Raw genomic sequence first — 16,286 nt, 5'->3', positions numbered from 1 at the left:
GCTCTCATTGGAACAGACAAAGGGACAGACAAAGCTTTGACGAAGACACAACTAAACAGCAACAGCTTTGTCCACTCACAAGCCAGTCCTCTCTCCCAGAGCCAAGCTACTCTAACGATAAGGTCTCCCTCACGGTGCAGACTTCCCCAGCTGTGTTAGATGGGGAAGATCCCCTTCTCCAACAGCCACAAACTCATCAGTCCTCACTAGCTTGGACTGTGGCAGGATGTTTTGCACTTGCTGGTATCCTGGGTGAGGAATGCCTTTGGCATGAATGGTCCCCACAAAGCCCGTGGGCCCATGCACCCACGGGAGTCTGTGATCTCACCCCTTTCAGAGAGATGCCTCTTACATCATCCCCTCCTTCCAGCCCTGTCCCAGTCCAGAAGAACAAGAGCCTTTCAACCATTCCTTAACAAGGATCAAGGCCAAAGTAAAGCCCTATAATTTCTGTAAAGCCTGGGTAACTTCCCTACCTCAATCCTCCTGAACTCTAGATAAACTCCCACCGCCTTGGATTGCCAGGCCACGGATGCCAAAGGTATCCCTTACCTCCCCAGTTCCAGGCATATCTGGCTTTCCCCTCCATCATGCGTAGGAGCAACTACCGCTTCTGGCTTCCTACCCCCACAGTTCCTTCCCCCTTCCCACCGGGAGTGACACCCAGACTCCAGGCGTCCCCCTCTTGGAAAACCCCCTTGCCCATCAACTCTGGTTAGTAACCCCTGCCTGGTGACTCTCCGCTCAGCCTATTTGGACCAGGACCACCAGACATGGCCTCACTGTTTTCTTGGGGTCCTTTTTCCTCTTCTTCTCAGAGGCATTGAGGTAGGCCTGTTCCCTGGCCCTGTAGGAAGGGCCTCGGCTCAGCTCCCTCTCGCTGTAGGGGGGCAGGCTGTCCTCCTCCTCCTCGTCCTGCTCGGGGGATGACGACTGCTGTGGCGGTGGCTGCGACTTATCGGCTTTGTAGGTGGAGGGCGGTGACCAGGCGTAGTATGTGCTCCCTCCTCTCTGGCTGGGCTGCGAGCTCAGCTTCGAGGGGGTCGCACAGTGATCGCCGCTCTCGTCGTAGCTGCGAGATTTCCTCTCCAAGACGCTGCTGAGGTAGGAGTGATCGTACTTCTGGCTCCCTCCGGGCGTCCGGCTCACCAGCCTGGGAAGGTGCTTCTCCTCGTGGGCCCGTCTCCGGGGCGGGCTGTAGGACCAGCCCCGTTCCGAGTCCGTCAGCGGCTCCCGATTGCCCCTGCAGCGCTTGGTGTAGTATTCCTCCATGGAGCTGTCCTGGTGGGGCAGGCCCCCGCCGCGCCCGCCGTGCGACTCGGAGCGCTCCAGGCGCCGCAGCAGCTCCTGGCTGTCCGCCCGCCGCGGCCGCTGGCTGTAGGACTCGGCAAAGGCCGCCAGCTCGTCCATGGACACGGCCGGCACGCCCACCGAGAAACTCTTACGGGACAGCATCTCCGACTTGGATCTCTGCTGGCTGGAAGAGGGAGGAGGGAGAGTTAGAGGGCAGGATCCAGCTGCACTCATCCCCTCGGCTGCCTGCACAGACAGTGGAGGGAAACAGGCCCTCCTGGGGGCATGAATCATCTGAGCTGTTTTCTTCATCTTCCACAGGAAGAGATCTATCACATCCTTGAAACCCAGGGTTCTCTCTGCTGACTGTAAAGGCAGGTTAGTGCAGATAGCTCAGGTTCTTCATGTCTAATGTTACCTGAGGTTACCCCCGGGGTGCACCTGCCCTGTCCTCCAATAGGCAGGGTTGGACCTGTTTCTCCTTCATCCTAGAGCTTGTAGGTGTATATCCTGCTGGAAAAACCCAAGAATCCAGCTACAGAAGCTCACAGCAGGGCAGTTTTGAAGCAGGTTTAAAGACAGTGAGCTGGTACAATAGCCCAGTACTGAAGGAAGGAAATCCCTGCCGTTGAGGGAAGGTTGTGCTATCTCTCTTCCAGAATGTGACTCCTTTAGGCCTGGAGCACTGGTCTAGCTGGTCCAAAGCAGGAGGGTGTGACTCCTATACACTAAAGCACATCAGCACTGGGAAGTGCTGGAGGCATCAGGTACAAAGCTCAAGAGAGCGATCTGCACTTTCCCACTACGGGAAGGGTGGCTTGGTTCCCATATCGATCTCACTTTTACATCCCACTGGGACTGAGGCTCGTACCGAGCTTTACCCAGCTGGGTAAGCTTCAGCAGGCTTGTGGCAATCAGCTTCATTCTGACCTCATCTAACGACACGTCCAGATTTCCTGTTTCTCTCTAGCCCCTCTCTCCTGCTAAGCAGAGCGAGGGCAGCAGGAAACAGGGGAGAGCTACCAGTCCATCTGTCCCTTCTGCTTTCCTTTACCACTTTGCCAGATAGAGCTGCCCCCCGCCGCGGCGTCCCTCACCTGTGCCAGTAGCTGTCCCGCTCATCCCTGTAATCGGACACGGCCTGCGATCGGGAGGTGCTGCCCCCGCCCACGACCCCTGCCCAGTACTCGGCGTCGCCGTCCATGTCCCCCGCGGGGGGCAGAGGTTTCCTCCGCGGCTGCCGGTAGGGCTGGCGGAAATTCAGGTCCTCCTCGTGCAGGGAGCTCAGCTCAGAGACTGTGTTGTTATCTGCAGGGAAGAAATGAGATGGGCACCATCACCTGATGGCAGCCAGGCGGGGGATTCTGAGGGTATCACAAACGGCCTGCATGTTCCAGATAACTGAGCTCAGCCTCCGGGAAGAGCTTCCCCTCAGCAACACGTGTGAGCTCCCTGCCCTTGAGAGGTGGTCACCAAGCTTGGCGGGACACCACTACAGCACAGAAGTTGTGCCACCTCCCCTTTTCCTGGTGTGAGACAGGCTGGCTCTGGATTTGGCCTGACTTGCCCAGCTAAAACAAAAGCAACCCCCTCAAAAAAAGATCAGGAAAAAAGTAAAAGTCTGTCTGAATCACTGTCAGTCTCTACCCCATCAAGCATGCTGACATCTGTAGGCCTGACATACCAATCTGCAGAGGTCTTTTTATAGTAAATCTTGTGGGTGGAGAAGACAGTGTGCTCAGCAATGACTGTTTTAGAAGTATATATAATTTGTTCGTTATGCCTAATCTGTACAGAGCTTTGATGTAGTGTCATTCCTTAAAGCCCTTCCCTTCAATGATTTTCAGATCTCACTTCTGTTCTAAGTGAGCCTCTAGCAGTGCCTAACATGCGTTAGCTCTGTGTGCTGCCCAGAGGAACTGAGCCCCCAGCCTGCCACTGTCCTCTGCACGCAGCAGCCACAGGACAAGGAGCAGCACTGCAAGCCCTCCCCACACACCTTGTCCCATTCTGCACCTCTGCCTCCTAATGTGGAAAGATCCTCACTTGAGTTTGTATTCTGACACACGCTGAGTGCAGCCTCAGCCTTTATTTAAGGAAATAAAGCTTACAAGAGGCTGTGGGAAGACAGTGAGGAGTTCCACACAGAAGCTCAGTTCTGAGTTTGCACCACATCCCTATTCACCACCCAGCTCCTTCTGCAGGGCAACAGCCGCTCCAAACAAACCTCCTGCTTCCTTCAAGCCCCACTGTGGTCACTGCAGCCCACAAAACACGTTTTCAATAGAATCATCCCTCTCCTATTCCGCCATGCTGGGAATTTACAGACACCACACTCCTAAGAAATTGTGGAAACAATATCCCAGCTATTGTCACACCACAGGCTGTAGAAGGTATGAGTAGGGTCTTGGCAATGCTGTTAATCCCAAAGTTTAATTATATGAGTGGACAATTTTCATGAGCTTTTCAGTATCCCTCACTTTGCTCTAAGAATGATTAGGTAAGCCCTAGAGCTTTAAAATCAGAACATACCTGTAGACATCTAAAATCCAGAGTATATCTGTCCAAATTAGCTTATCCTGGATATCATATCCTAGGGGCTGACTCTGAGGCAAACCAAGTGAACTTCCAACTATGAATTTCCCAGTCTTTCTTAGGTCAGTGGGGGGAAAAAAAAAAAAATCAAACCATGGTCGTTTCTCACATCGTTCTCGCATCCTCCTAGCCGGGTCAAACTGAGCCAATTCCTTCTCGACATAGTACAGCACCTTCATGGAGTCCCTGTCCTTGTCAGTCTGGATCCTGTACCCTTTGCGCACTGCTAGGGAGGAAAAAGAAAACATTAGAGGGAAACCCATGTAGGAACAAGGAGCCTTTCCCACAGCACTGTTTCTGTAGCTGAGCTCACGTCTGCAGGCAGGTAGGCTGCGTCAAAACACACTGAGTCAGTCGCTGCTTCACAAGAAATTCGTCTACAGTGTGGGATGTGAAGTTGTAAGAACTTGCATCATTTTAAAAGTTTGCAGGAGCAGCAAAACCGGTTTGGAAATGCCCAATCTGTACAACCCATTTCATCCAGTGATGGACACTGAGCATGGTGGGACATCCTCAAGCACCTCACCTTCCCTCGTGTGAGATGGGCTCACTCTGGAGTTGGCCCGCTTTGCCTAGCTAAAACAAAAGCAACCCCCTCATTGCCACAGAGAGATTCCAACTCCCACAGATGATGGGAGAGAGAAAAGCAGAAGTAATTTCTATTTCCTCATCACTACTGAAAGGAATTGTCATGGTATGGGAGAAGCAGTCCCAGAAGATCAGGCTTCCTCTAAGCTCTGTCTGCAGGAGAAGAGCTGGCTGAGCACTTGGGAGCTGTCACCGTGCGAGACCACTCCACCCTCCCAACCCGCATGAATTCTCCTCACACAGGCTGAAGAGCATGTGGCAGAAGCTCCAGAGAATACAGAAGGAAACACAAAGTCCCACAGAGCACATCACACTGCTTTGAGATTTATACTGACTCCAGGGATGAGGCCAACCAGGTCACTGGTAGCTGTGAAACTGCTCTGGGATTCTTTACAAGCTTTACTTTACAGAAGAGGTATGTATCTTAGACATACATGAAATGCTGGGAAGTCTGGACAGCTTTTTCACTTGTCTATGTGCCTATGTGTAAAAAAGAAGGCCCTATACACTTGGAGCCAAAGCAGATTTAACTCTGGCAGGTTAGCTCCATGCACACTTTACCTACTAACAATAGCTACAAACAGCCTGACTACCTTAAGGCAGGACTATGGTCAGCAAGCAGAGAACTCTACCTTTCCACTTTTTCTTTGAAGGAGTGGAGATTTTTTATAGCAGATTATTTAAGAAAGATCTCATCCTGGAGCTATTTCAGGATTGACAGAAATTCAGGTCTAGGTACAAGAGAGGACTGCAGCCCTCAAATTCAGCCTTATTAGAGAACCATCATAAGGACAATTCACTTAGCACTACAAAATGGAACCTGTCAGCCTTGCATGGGGTTAACATGTTCCCTTGTGGGAATACTGCAGCGCTGCATGAATGCTCCTGCTGGGGAACAATTTAAACACTTGGACAGTGGTTCTGAGCCAACCTGTTCCTTCTGTTTTATCCCTCACCACCGCAACACGTCGAGCTACTAACATACGGGTTTGGTAGTACGTCGCATAGTATGTGCTGTGTGGGCTGAGCAAGGACTTGGCAGAGGTATTCTTAGGCACCTCCTGTCCTAAACTGCTGGGCATGTGTCTGTGCACTAGGAAATAACCGTGCTCTGCTTCAGGAATGGCTGTGCCATAGAAATGGGTAGAGCAATTCCTCCCATAACCCCACAGATTGCTTCAGAAGCAAAGTGCTCTACTGTGGGTTTGGCACGTGTAAGATTAGTGATTACATCCTGAGATATTACCTTGTGTGTCTGCACTTGGGAATGGTATAGGATGTAAAAGTATAGTAGGGGTTTGTCAGGGTCCTTCCTTTAACGTGCCTCCAGACAGCTCAGCTGACAGCACTCTGTGTTTTATTATCCCTGTGAGTGCACAGTGGCTGGAAATGCAGACAGTGGTTTACAGAACACAAGGAATCCCGCCTCTGCCTCCCGAACTGGAAGCACAGCAGGTCTCCTCAAGCGAAGCTGGACTGACCAGCCTCAAAAGTGACACCTCTGGCTGCACTGCATGAGCAGCAAGGGCAGTTCTCCATCTCACTCTCGTTGCTGGTACCTCACTTCTGTCTGGTACCGTGCCCCTCACTATTCTTTCTTCTACTGTATGGACTAGGAGCTCAGCTAAGCTGCCACCTCATTTATACACAGCCCAGCAAACCACTCTGATCTATTCATAACCTTAGGGGAACTTGAACAGGCAGCTTCCAGACTCTGTCTCCCCAGAGCCACTGCTCACACTGAGGCTGTGCCAAACATCTATTTGGGCAACATCTATAGCTCCTGGAATTGATGGAGAATTAGCTAGGCTTCATGCTAGCTTCATACCAAACTTGCTATTGCAGCTGTGTATCAAAAGGCAAATGAATTTCTTGGTTAATTCTGCAAGCATCTAGAAATTAATTTTGGATTTAAATCTGCAAAGATGACTGTGAACAGCTCATAAAAAGTATTTTTCACTACAGAGGAAGCAGTTTTGTCTCTGTGTTTGTTTATTAAATACTTCTCATAATGATACTATATGTTCAACTTATTAAATCTCTTCATTATTCCTTCAGCTGAGAACCAAAGATATTATTGCTTCTTCCTCACACTCTTCATCTGTAAATTGCCATAATCCTTTAATCAGGTCTGAATCATTTTAAGCCCATTTTAATTAAAAAGAAATAAAGATGCAGAGATGTTGACCCCATGACCAGAACCATGCACTGAAGTCAAAGGGAATGGACCATTCTTCCCATATTTTCTTCTCTTGAACAGTTCATAGATTTCTAATGTTTAATTTGTATTTAGCTAGACACTATTTTTATTCTTCTGTGGGTGGAACCAACTCAGCCAAAACTGTAAGCTGTCTCCCTCCCCAGAAAGGACAGCACTACTATTTTTTTTCAAACCAGTATGTTTAGGAAGTAACTGATGTCTCATCCTTATACCCTTTTCATGTTAAAGATCTAGGACCAAAAGCTTCCCTGTGTGCAGAGTTTAAAGGATCAATACAAGAGCCTCTAGGTAACCACTGCATTTAAAAGAGCATAAATCCCAGCTTATGTGCTGTCAACACTCTTCTAAATAAGAGAGCTAAATGTTTTGGGTTTCTTTTCTCCACTCAGCCCTAAGTTTAGGATAGAGTTTCTAGGCTTAATCTGAGCTTTGCCACATGGCTTTTATGTAAGCCCAGACAAATTTTCTAAATATCCTCAGGCCTCAGTTTGCTCACTAGATCCTCTCACAGGGGTCATTTATAAGCACAGAGTCTATCTAGGGCAAAGGATGTATTTTTTAGCCAGAATTAAAGAATCCTCCAGCCTCTGTCTCCCAGCACTTGGGATCCCATTTTTTTTAAGGAACTTGACAGAAAGGTCCAAGTCCCACAGATACATAGTTTCAGGTCAGACCTACACCAGCTGTGTGGAGGACACAGAAGCTTTTAATTCTCCTCCTGAGAGAGGCTCTTACTATAAACTCAACCATTACCTGTTTTGTTTAGCTTGCTGCATGGCCAACAAGCAAATAAATAGCTTGGAAAAGCCACACAATGTTTTCTCTTCTACAGCCTGTCATTAGGGGATATTCTGGCATTGTGGAGGACCTTAAAAGAACAGAGTACAGACTATAACTCTTCCTTAGCTGCACAGTTCAAGCACCTTGAACAACAGGTCCATGATCCAGACTAAGGGTTTGTCCATATTATTGCAAAAAAGATAAACTAGTTTTTAGAAAAGCTTAAGAATCTCTGTTGTCTTACCACAAAGGTTAAAGCTCTGTGACAATGTTTTTATTTGTCATTTTACTATTTCCTGTCAAGTCCTGAGGTGAGGGACTGAGACCAGACACCTGATTTGGATGCATTATATATTAAATGCACCCTTCTGTTAAGGATCCTGGGATCCGAAGAGCCATTCCATTTGGCTACCAAACATATCCACTGTTTTTTATTCTGAACTTATGCTCTGCTAGCAGAGACAAGACTGGGAGGTGTGATCTGACTCCTAAAAAATCCCTGGAGTTCCCATAACCAACACCACACTCTACATGCAGTGACATTTTTCACAGGAGAAAAAAACTGAAGCACTGGCGTGTCATTCATCATTTTCTGACAAAGGTTTTTGAATTGGATACGTTTTGTGTTGGATCAGTGATTGATTTATTTCCTATTTCAAAATGCTCCACTCCAGGGCTCTGTTTTGATTTCAGTGGCCAAAAAAAAGTAGGACTGTTGAAAAAAAATACTTTTTGTAATTCCAGAAAGGTTAATATACTGACTGGGGCAGCAGAAGCATGTGTAGGGTTGTTCCAGAAGCTTAATTAATTATGCTACTTAATCTTGTCTTTTCAGATGTGTTTTATCAACACACTGCCGTGAGTTAATTTAACAACTGATACTTAGTGTGGTGCTTTGAAATCAGACATGTAGCTGGGTCAGTGATGACTCTACATTGGTGAGAGTCACTTCTGCTGCAGAATATCTGAATTTAGACAGCCACTCTGATCCTGAAATGCATGTGGCTAAATAGCTGCCCTCTTTTCTCCTTGGTGGCAGCTTCCTTTGCAGCAGCTGAAGTGACCCTCCCCGAGACAAGAGGCATCACACTGACACTCTAGGTCTGACGTGGATCCACAACTCCTTTCTAGTCACGAAGCCTTTCATGACTCACATTCACAAACGCAAAGGCTGAACAAAAAAGTGACCTACTGACTTCTGTGGAGGACAGGGTCCAGCCCCAAAAGATCTTGGACAGAAATGTCAAGGAAATAGGTTACTTTGCCCAAAATGCCATGGGGACAGTAAAACATGCTGCAGCATAAATGGCTGCCAGAGGCCAAGCAGTGCCCTACAAAGGGTTGGAAGGACAGTTTTACAAAGAGAAAGCAGTTTGCAAGGCATCAGCTCTAAGGGGTAAATGGCTCCTGCCTCTGCTCTCCTGAAATCATCTTCATCCTTTTGTCCTCTGCAAGCAAACATCTGCAGTAGTAATGAGAGGGGTCCTGTACAGGAACTTGGCCTCCCATTCCATGCTGACCTAATTAGGCACCTACAAACCGACTCTGTGTTGATGGCCCTAGAGAAGTTAGACCATGCGGCCCTAATGCAAATGTCATCATCAGAGACAGGATTAAAATGCAGTTTCCCCCTGCTTCCTCTCTGCACACCACTTGATCAGTGCCAGTCGTTCCTCCCCTTCCCAGCCCTGCTCCCAGTCAGAGGACTGAATGTTGTGCCTGGCACTGCAAATTACCATTTTGGCTTCCTCCGCTGGCCTCACTTGGGGCTAAGGGAGGAGGGTGTGACTTATCCATCAGCACAGCAGGAGACGGGACACCAGCTACAGGAACACTGGGGATATAGTATGGACCTGGCATGGTAGAGACTGCAGGAGGGTACCCAGCTTTTGCTGCTTTGCCTGCTACATATACTGAAAAAAGAAAAAGAACAAGAGTCAGCATCAGCCCCCCACAGACCACTGGACACACGGACAAAACCCGCACCTACACTGGTGGCAACCCCACAGGAGACAACCAGATAAATTAATTAACAAGGACCAACCTGAATTTCTCTAAGCCTCAAAGAGTACTGAGGGGAGATTAAAATATGCACTGCATATAATAATAGTGCATATAATAATAATGGCACTGCGAGATGCCCAGAAAGGCACTCAGGGTGTTACAGCCAGCATTACCGCTGCCATGATTTAGTGGCAGTTCAGCTTTAAAAATAACTGATGACTCAAGCAGCAGGATGAGGCTCATGGAACTTGACAGATCTGACTGAGCCTGACCACGAACCTTGCTGGGTTGCAAGGATTTTGCACTGTTCTAGAGGACAGCTGATTTGCATTGCCAGGAAGAAACCTCCCAGGATGCTCTTAGCTCTGACCCGCAACATTCACTGACACAACAACAACTTTGGAATGGGAGCATGACACTTTGGAAAAGCAGGCACAGCTGCCAAGGCAGGGAGGGCTTGGGGAATTACATTTGTAATTAACTTTGAGCATTCAACCATTGAGTAATAGGTCAGATGCTTCACTCCCTAAGAACCAGTTCTTTAGCCAAGCAAAGTGCTCAGGGCAAAGGAAGCAATATTAGCAGGTTCTCCTCCTGTTCTGCCACGGAGCAGAAGTAGCAGGGCAGAAGATTTGCACCAGGCTTGGACAGGGTCACTCACGCGCCCGGGGACAGCAGCAGGACTCAGGACAGCAGGGGCAGCGGACGTAACAGCAGCAGCTGTGTGGGCAGCACTGGCACCAGCAGATCCCCACCAGGAGGAAGAACAGGAACGCCCCCAGGATCACCAGGCCCACAAAGACCCACTCTGGAAAACAAGGGGAGAATGGGAGATACTTACAGGGCTGCACATTGCTGTGGAAGAGAACAGCAGCAATATCCTCCCAGCGGAGAGCATGGGGACAAAACACACAGGTGAATAACAGAAGCGGACCGACTGCCTGTGGGTCTAGGACTAGGTCTACTCTTCCTCTTGTGTCAGAGCAGAAATGGCACATGACAGTGAGAAATGTGCTACAGAAATGTGGTCCCTTCTGGCAGCACCTCTGGCTGGCTGAGAGGCGAGCAGCACAGAGGCAGGAGCCCTGGTTCCCCAGCCAAAAACCCTTCGCCCCACAGCAGACCCGCGCCAATGCCCCATTAGCACTTGGACCTCATCAAAGACTCATTCTTCTTGGCCATGTTCATGCCCTGCTTATGTGTTTGTTGCCTGCCCACATTCTGGTTTTAATGGGACAAACGATGGTGAAAAGCAGGCTATAAATAGCTCAGTAAACGAGCCAGGCCTGCCCCTTCACAGCAAGGCCTACGCAGCAATTATTCTTTTGAATGCACCAAACGAACATCCTATTCAGGAGCCACAGCCAGCCAGGAAACCTAACAACCACTTTTTTTTCCTCCCCCATTGAAGCCTCAGATGATGTGTGCCAGGCCCCAAAAGGGAGCAGCTGAAAAGCACCCTACAAATGAAAGCATGCAAGAGCTGGCCCACAAAAACCAGGATGGGGCTTAAAGGAGAAGGGGAGGGAGAAAAGGTATCTCAAACTTTGCTGCTGGAAAATCTGGTGGGAGCAGGGTTCAGCCTGTGCCAGGACAGCACCTACTGCCACATAAGAATTCCACAGACTAAGGGAATGACCAGTGAACACATCTGGACCAAGAATTTACAAGACTCTGAACATACAGGAGGCCTGGAGCTGGTTTTATGTCAGAGAAATGCACCGACCTATCTCAAAGCAAGACTGCTGGTGGGGAAACGAATTCAGGTGTACCCAGGTGGTTATTCAACCACCTTGGGAAAGTGGCAAAAAGCAAATAAAGACATGGTGGGACTGCTTTGCAGTGGGAAAGGGTTCATCCCCACTTCAGAGGAAACAGAGCAGCAGACCACTATTTCCAAACAGAAGTCCAGCGTTCACTAAAGAATCTCCTGGGACAGTATCATTTGAGATGAAGAAGTATTGACACAAGGATTGCAATGCGCTTGAAGAATCACACTGGAAAAACAGTGCACCCCTGACCTGTATTGCTAAGCTAAAAAGTCAAGGAAAAATGTTTCAGTTGGACCATTCAAAATAGAAATTTTCCTAGTTCTTAATACAACGCAAAAATAAGAAGTGTCAGTTTTGATCCATCAACAGCATTCTGTTTGAACAAAAGTATGAGTTTTTACTTTGTTGGAGCTTTCCTTAACTCTTTTACAAATAATTCCCCTTTTTAAAAATGCCATTTTAAATCAAGAATTTAAAATTTCCTTCGAAAAATGTCAGTCAAAGATCTGGCATCTACAAATCAAAACACTTCAGAAGTGTGAAGTGAAATATTTTTTTTTTAAATTCTTTATTTCTTTTTTGGCTGACACAGATGAATTTCATTTAAATTTGCATTTAATGTAGAATAATTTTTTGGTGTTGAACTTACTATATGCTGAGAAAAATTCATCTAACAAGTAAGGAAAAGGGCAGAAGGGAAGTATTCATGAATGGGAAAGCAAGAGCCGAGATTACTGACACAGTCCCTCAAGTTCTGCTTCTAGCAGCTGTTTTGCTTAATATTTTCATAAATTTCCTTGACATAGAAAATAAGAATGTGTTAAAATATCATGACAGTAAGCAGCAGGGATGCATTGTAACTAAAGGCATGTTATACAAAGGGCCAGTTGTCCTTGGGTCTACAATAGGAAATGTGAAATGCAGTATTATCCCGAATTTCAAAGTATGCAGCAATACTTTCCGTGTCACAGGTTCAAAGATCAAGAACAATTTCTTTTCTGAACAGGACTTCACTGGTTGAAAAGAACTGAAAAAAAACAAAATAAATGATCCAGTACACATAGAATTACTGTCACCTCTCGCACAATACAGGCGCCAAAAATGGCAAATGTAATCCTAGGCCCAATAAGAGAAGAATTTCCAGTAGTATTAAGGAAATATCAATGCCATCAAACAAGGCCTCCTCTCCACATAACTTCATTTGAAGTTATTGATGCTATACAGCTCTGGTCATCTTTGCAGCAGAAAAGACGAATTTAGGTTGGAGCTGATGGAAAGCAGGGATTTGAGGGATGAAGGGGCTCTGGAGCCTGCCTGGCAGCAGGGGAGCTGAAGCCTGCTGAGTTACTCTATTAAACAGAAGGCTGAGGGAAGATGTAGCTCCTGCCTGTAAATATGGTAGGAGGATAAATGCAGGAGGAAAAGCAGGTATTATAGTTAAAGATCTTACATAAATGGACAGAAATAGATGATCAGTGATATAGAGAGAAGCTAAAAGCAGCCCATCAAAGAAAGTGATCCAATGGAAAAGACAAAGGCCAAACCTTAGGCTACTCCTAAGCTTGCTAAGCTTACAGAAAGGATGAAATTACATGGTGCTGTGGATAGAATGCAAGATAGGGAGCCAGACTATCCTTTCCAGTCCTGTACTTCCTAATCTATGCCAATCTAAGCAAGAGCTTAGTGACTTTTTCTTCGTTGTGTTCTCATCTTGTTTCCTACAACCATCATGGACACAGAGAAGGAGGTGAAATAGTAACTGCTTGACACAAGTGGCCAGCCACAGCTATCCAGTGAAACTCAGATGTCAGATCTCCAGAGCTGTTAGTGAACAGTTCATAACCACTCCATAAAGGGTAAAAGTCTGGCAGAGGAAAAAACAGACAGCAAGTCCATTAGAAGTGTATCTGTGGTCTCCCTGAAAGCATTCTAGGAATACAAAAGGGGGTCAGGTTAGTGTGTACATTGCACATTGCAGGATACTCACTCAGCATATAAAGTGGATGTTTGAAATCAGTGTCCCGGCCACAGGGACCTGTGAGTCAGGGTTTTAATTCACAGGAAGTTAGACCATTTCCTTGTCTGATGAGGTTAAGAAAACAGCAAAAAGAGCCTGCTGGCTCTTCCTTTATGCACAGAACTGGGATTCAACCAGTTCCTGTGTAATGCTGAGATTCAAATGATTACCAAGCCGACAAGCTGTATCCTCGCTGTCTGGAAACTACTGGTTTGTGCTTGCAGAAGAAGTATCTGCTTTCCTTTACTCAGGTGACAGGCAACACCAACAACTGAAATGTGGTTTGCCACTGCATCTTACACTTTCTTGTTATCTACCCATGCAGTGAGGGTACCAGAAAGATATCCGGCCAACACACCATAATTTTAGACCCATTCAAAAAATTCTAAATAACGGGGGGAAAAGTGTTAGGCAAAAGAGAATCAACTGTTATCTATGCTGAAAAGACCAATCCCTCTCTTGCCATGCAGGAATTCTAGGGAGTTTTGGGTTACACTGAAGGTGGGTGAGTGTCTGCCTTCTCTCTGTTTGCATCTCTGGGACAGGCTCGAAAATAGCTTCACACATTTATGTGGAGTTGCATTTTTGCACAAACGTGTGAAAGAAATGCTCCTCAGGCACCACCAGGGAACGATCAGATGACTCGAGGGCTAAATATTGTCACAGCTTTCCCCTTTCAAGAACAATCTGTTGCACAGCCTCTGTCTCCTCTGCAAGGAGCACCAGAACTGGTGGCTCTCGCTAGTTTTGGCTAGCAAGGGATTTATCACAGGCACGGAGCTCTCACGTCGGGCCCAGCCACCTGGTGTTACCAAGCTCATGGCCTGGCCATGCAGCACAAGAGGGGCTGTGCCACTGACGGGTTGCTAGCCAATGCTCTATTCCCAGCACCTCCCGTGCTACCATCTGTGGTGATGGTGGAGCACAGCACAGGCCAGCTCTGGGGAGCTAAGTGACTGCACAGGAGCGGCTGACACACAGAGCCACGCAGGGCTGTGGGGTCTCACAGGCTGCAGCACAGTTTGCTCTGTGCTAGCAGAGGGAGAGCAGAGAGCTTGGTAGAAAACCTTCCCAGAACAGCTCTGGCGTTTCTGCTCTCACACTGATCCTGGCATGACATCAACCATCTCTGTATGCTGGCTCCCAGCATGGCCCAGCACCAGCTCTCTCAGATCTGAACCCAGCGCTTTTCCAAGAAGTGATAGGCTTTCCTCTTTAAATCCCCAAATGAAACACACATACAAGTGAAACATACACCACAAAAAGATGCTGCGGAAGGATAAACAGACAAGATGACAGAGGAATGGATGATTAAGGGTGAAATGACTGAATACCTGGCATAATCTCCACAGCAAAACTGGGCAAGAGATCAGCAAGCAGCCCTGTCCTGCCTAGAAAAGACAGAAGGAGGAGAAGAAGGAGAGAGGTTACTGCAAGAAAAACACACTCCCCAGCCCCTGCCTTAGCCTCCAGTTCCCTTCCTCAACAGCCCACTTGCACTCTGCGTTATGTGAATTCCTATCAACCACAGATGTCATCCTGCTCGATGCCTGGTGTCTGCCTCTGCACTTCTGCCATTTCTGTGTCCTTGCATTTTATCTTTATCAGCGGAGCTGGGGGGAAAGAATCTGGAACAGAGCTTCTCCAATCTAGGCACAAAATGACAAGAAAAAGGAGTCCCTTTAGCATGGTTACATGGTAACATCTTCCTGGAGTTATGCTCTACACATGCAAAAGCTCCTGGAAATGCACAACAGCCCTTAAATAGAAGGACACGGTTTATTTTTGAAATCTACTGATGTAGTTTCTACAGATGTGAACCATCTTTAACCCAAGGCTATTGATAAATCAGCCACGTGCTTCCAAAACCCATGGATGCTGCTCTCCATGTGGGGCTCTGTGAGTGCACCGACAACTCCAGGAAAGGAGCCTTGAAGGAATGCTGTGCACATGTGCTAATTATTTGGAGATGCACGAGCATCTTGGTGACACTGTGTGACAAAGGCCAACTCCCAATGGAAGCAAACCAGCCAGGGAAGGATTCATGTAGAAATTTGCGGGATCACTTTGCAAAAGAAAAAGAAAACAAACAAAAATGAACAAACAAACAAAAAAAAGGCAAGTCAACTTCAAATTTATAATTTACAACCAAATACAAACAAACAAAACTCCAAGCCCAAAGGCAGCTTGATGCCTGTTTGTTTTGGCACAGAATGTCTGGGATATTTCCAGTGCACAGCAAACATCCTGCACAGCGCTCAGCTGTAATTTACACACACCTGTGCATTGGCAGAACAGCCCCGAGTGCAGCTGTGCTGTGAACTCTCCCATCGAGCCCCAGGATCATGCTGGGATTTTTAAAGACATGCATACGGTAGGAGAGCTGCACTCTGAAGAGACACACACATTGTGGGCATAACAACAGGAGCAGCTAAGGGTAAACCAATGCAAAAGTGCTAGAAAGCTACCTTTAACCTCCCCACATGCCCTCCAGGTCCTGCACTACGCAGCACTCAGACACAGTGATGAACTGGATCCCAAGTTCCTCGGCCTCTAGTCTGTCCTTGAAGGTTATTACAATCAAATTCCCACCATCCGTTTTTTCTCAGTGCTTCAGCAGAGACTCTGTAGAGATCAAAAATCCACAAGGAAGCCTGCTGGAGCCATAATGAGTACACCACGACTGCAGGCAGCGCTTTGCAGCCAGGTACAACTCATCAAAGCTGACAAGTACTCACAGGAACGCCCATCCTGATGAGGTGGTCCCGAATCCTTAGCAAAAGATAGCATGGTGATGCTTCACATAATTGCTCCCCATTTACCACTTTGAGGGAGGACTCTTGCCACCAGTCTGCAGCAAAATTTTCATCTACATTTACAAAGAGTTTCGTGACATTCTTTGGCAGTCCATTTCCTGGAAGGATCAAGTGTCCCAGCCGCTCACAACTAGCATGTTATGTTCCATGTGTATATTAAGTATATTCCTTATTATGATAAAACAATGAGCAATTCTTTT

General features: G+C 47.3%; 1 protein-coding gene across 5 annotated transcripts in view; it reads right to left on the bottom strand.

The window, feature by feature from the left end:
- The window catches only part of ILDR2 (immunoglobulin like domain containing receptor 2), a 40,047-nt gene that overhangs the window by 4,564 nt on the left and 19,197 nt on the right, over nt 1-16,286 (bottom strand). Inside the window, exons 4-9 of one of the 5 annotated variants that reach the window (XM_066208075.1) lie at nt 14,605-14,661; nt 10,143-10,289; nt 9,214-9,390; nt 3,998-4,114; nt 2,391-2,601; nt 784-1,477 (exon numbers count right to left, since the gene is read on the bottom strand). In XM_066208075.1, coding sequence (XP_066064172.1) covers nt 784-1,477; nt 2,391-2,601; nt 3,998-4,114; nt 9,214-9,390; nt 10,143-10,289; nt 14,605-14,661 — 1,403 coding nt within the window. Of the gene's footprint in view, nt 1-76; nt 1,478-2,390; nt 2,602-3,997; nt 4,115-9,213; nt 9,391-10,142; nt 10,290-14,604; nt 14,662-16,286 lie in introns of those variants that run through there. The other 4 variants (XM_066208070.1, XM_066208072.1, XM_066208081.1 and 1 more) reach the window with 4 other exon arrangements.

Source organism: Chamaea fasciata, unplaced genomic scaffold, assembly GCF_029207755.1.
Source record: "Chamaea fasciata isolate MVZ Bird 193981 ecotype frontalis unplaced genomic scaffold, bChaFas1.0.hap1 SCAF_2, whole genome shotgun sequence".
Classification (NCBI taxonomy): Eukaryota; Metazoa; Chordata; class Aves; order Passeriformes; family Sylviidae; genus Chamaea; species Chamaea fasciata.
Note: the sequence above shows the minus strand (reverse complement) of the source record. Positions and strands in the feature narration are given on the sequence as shown.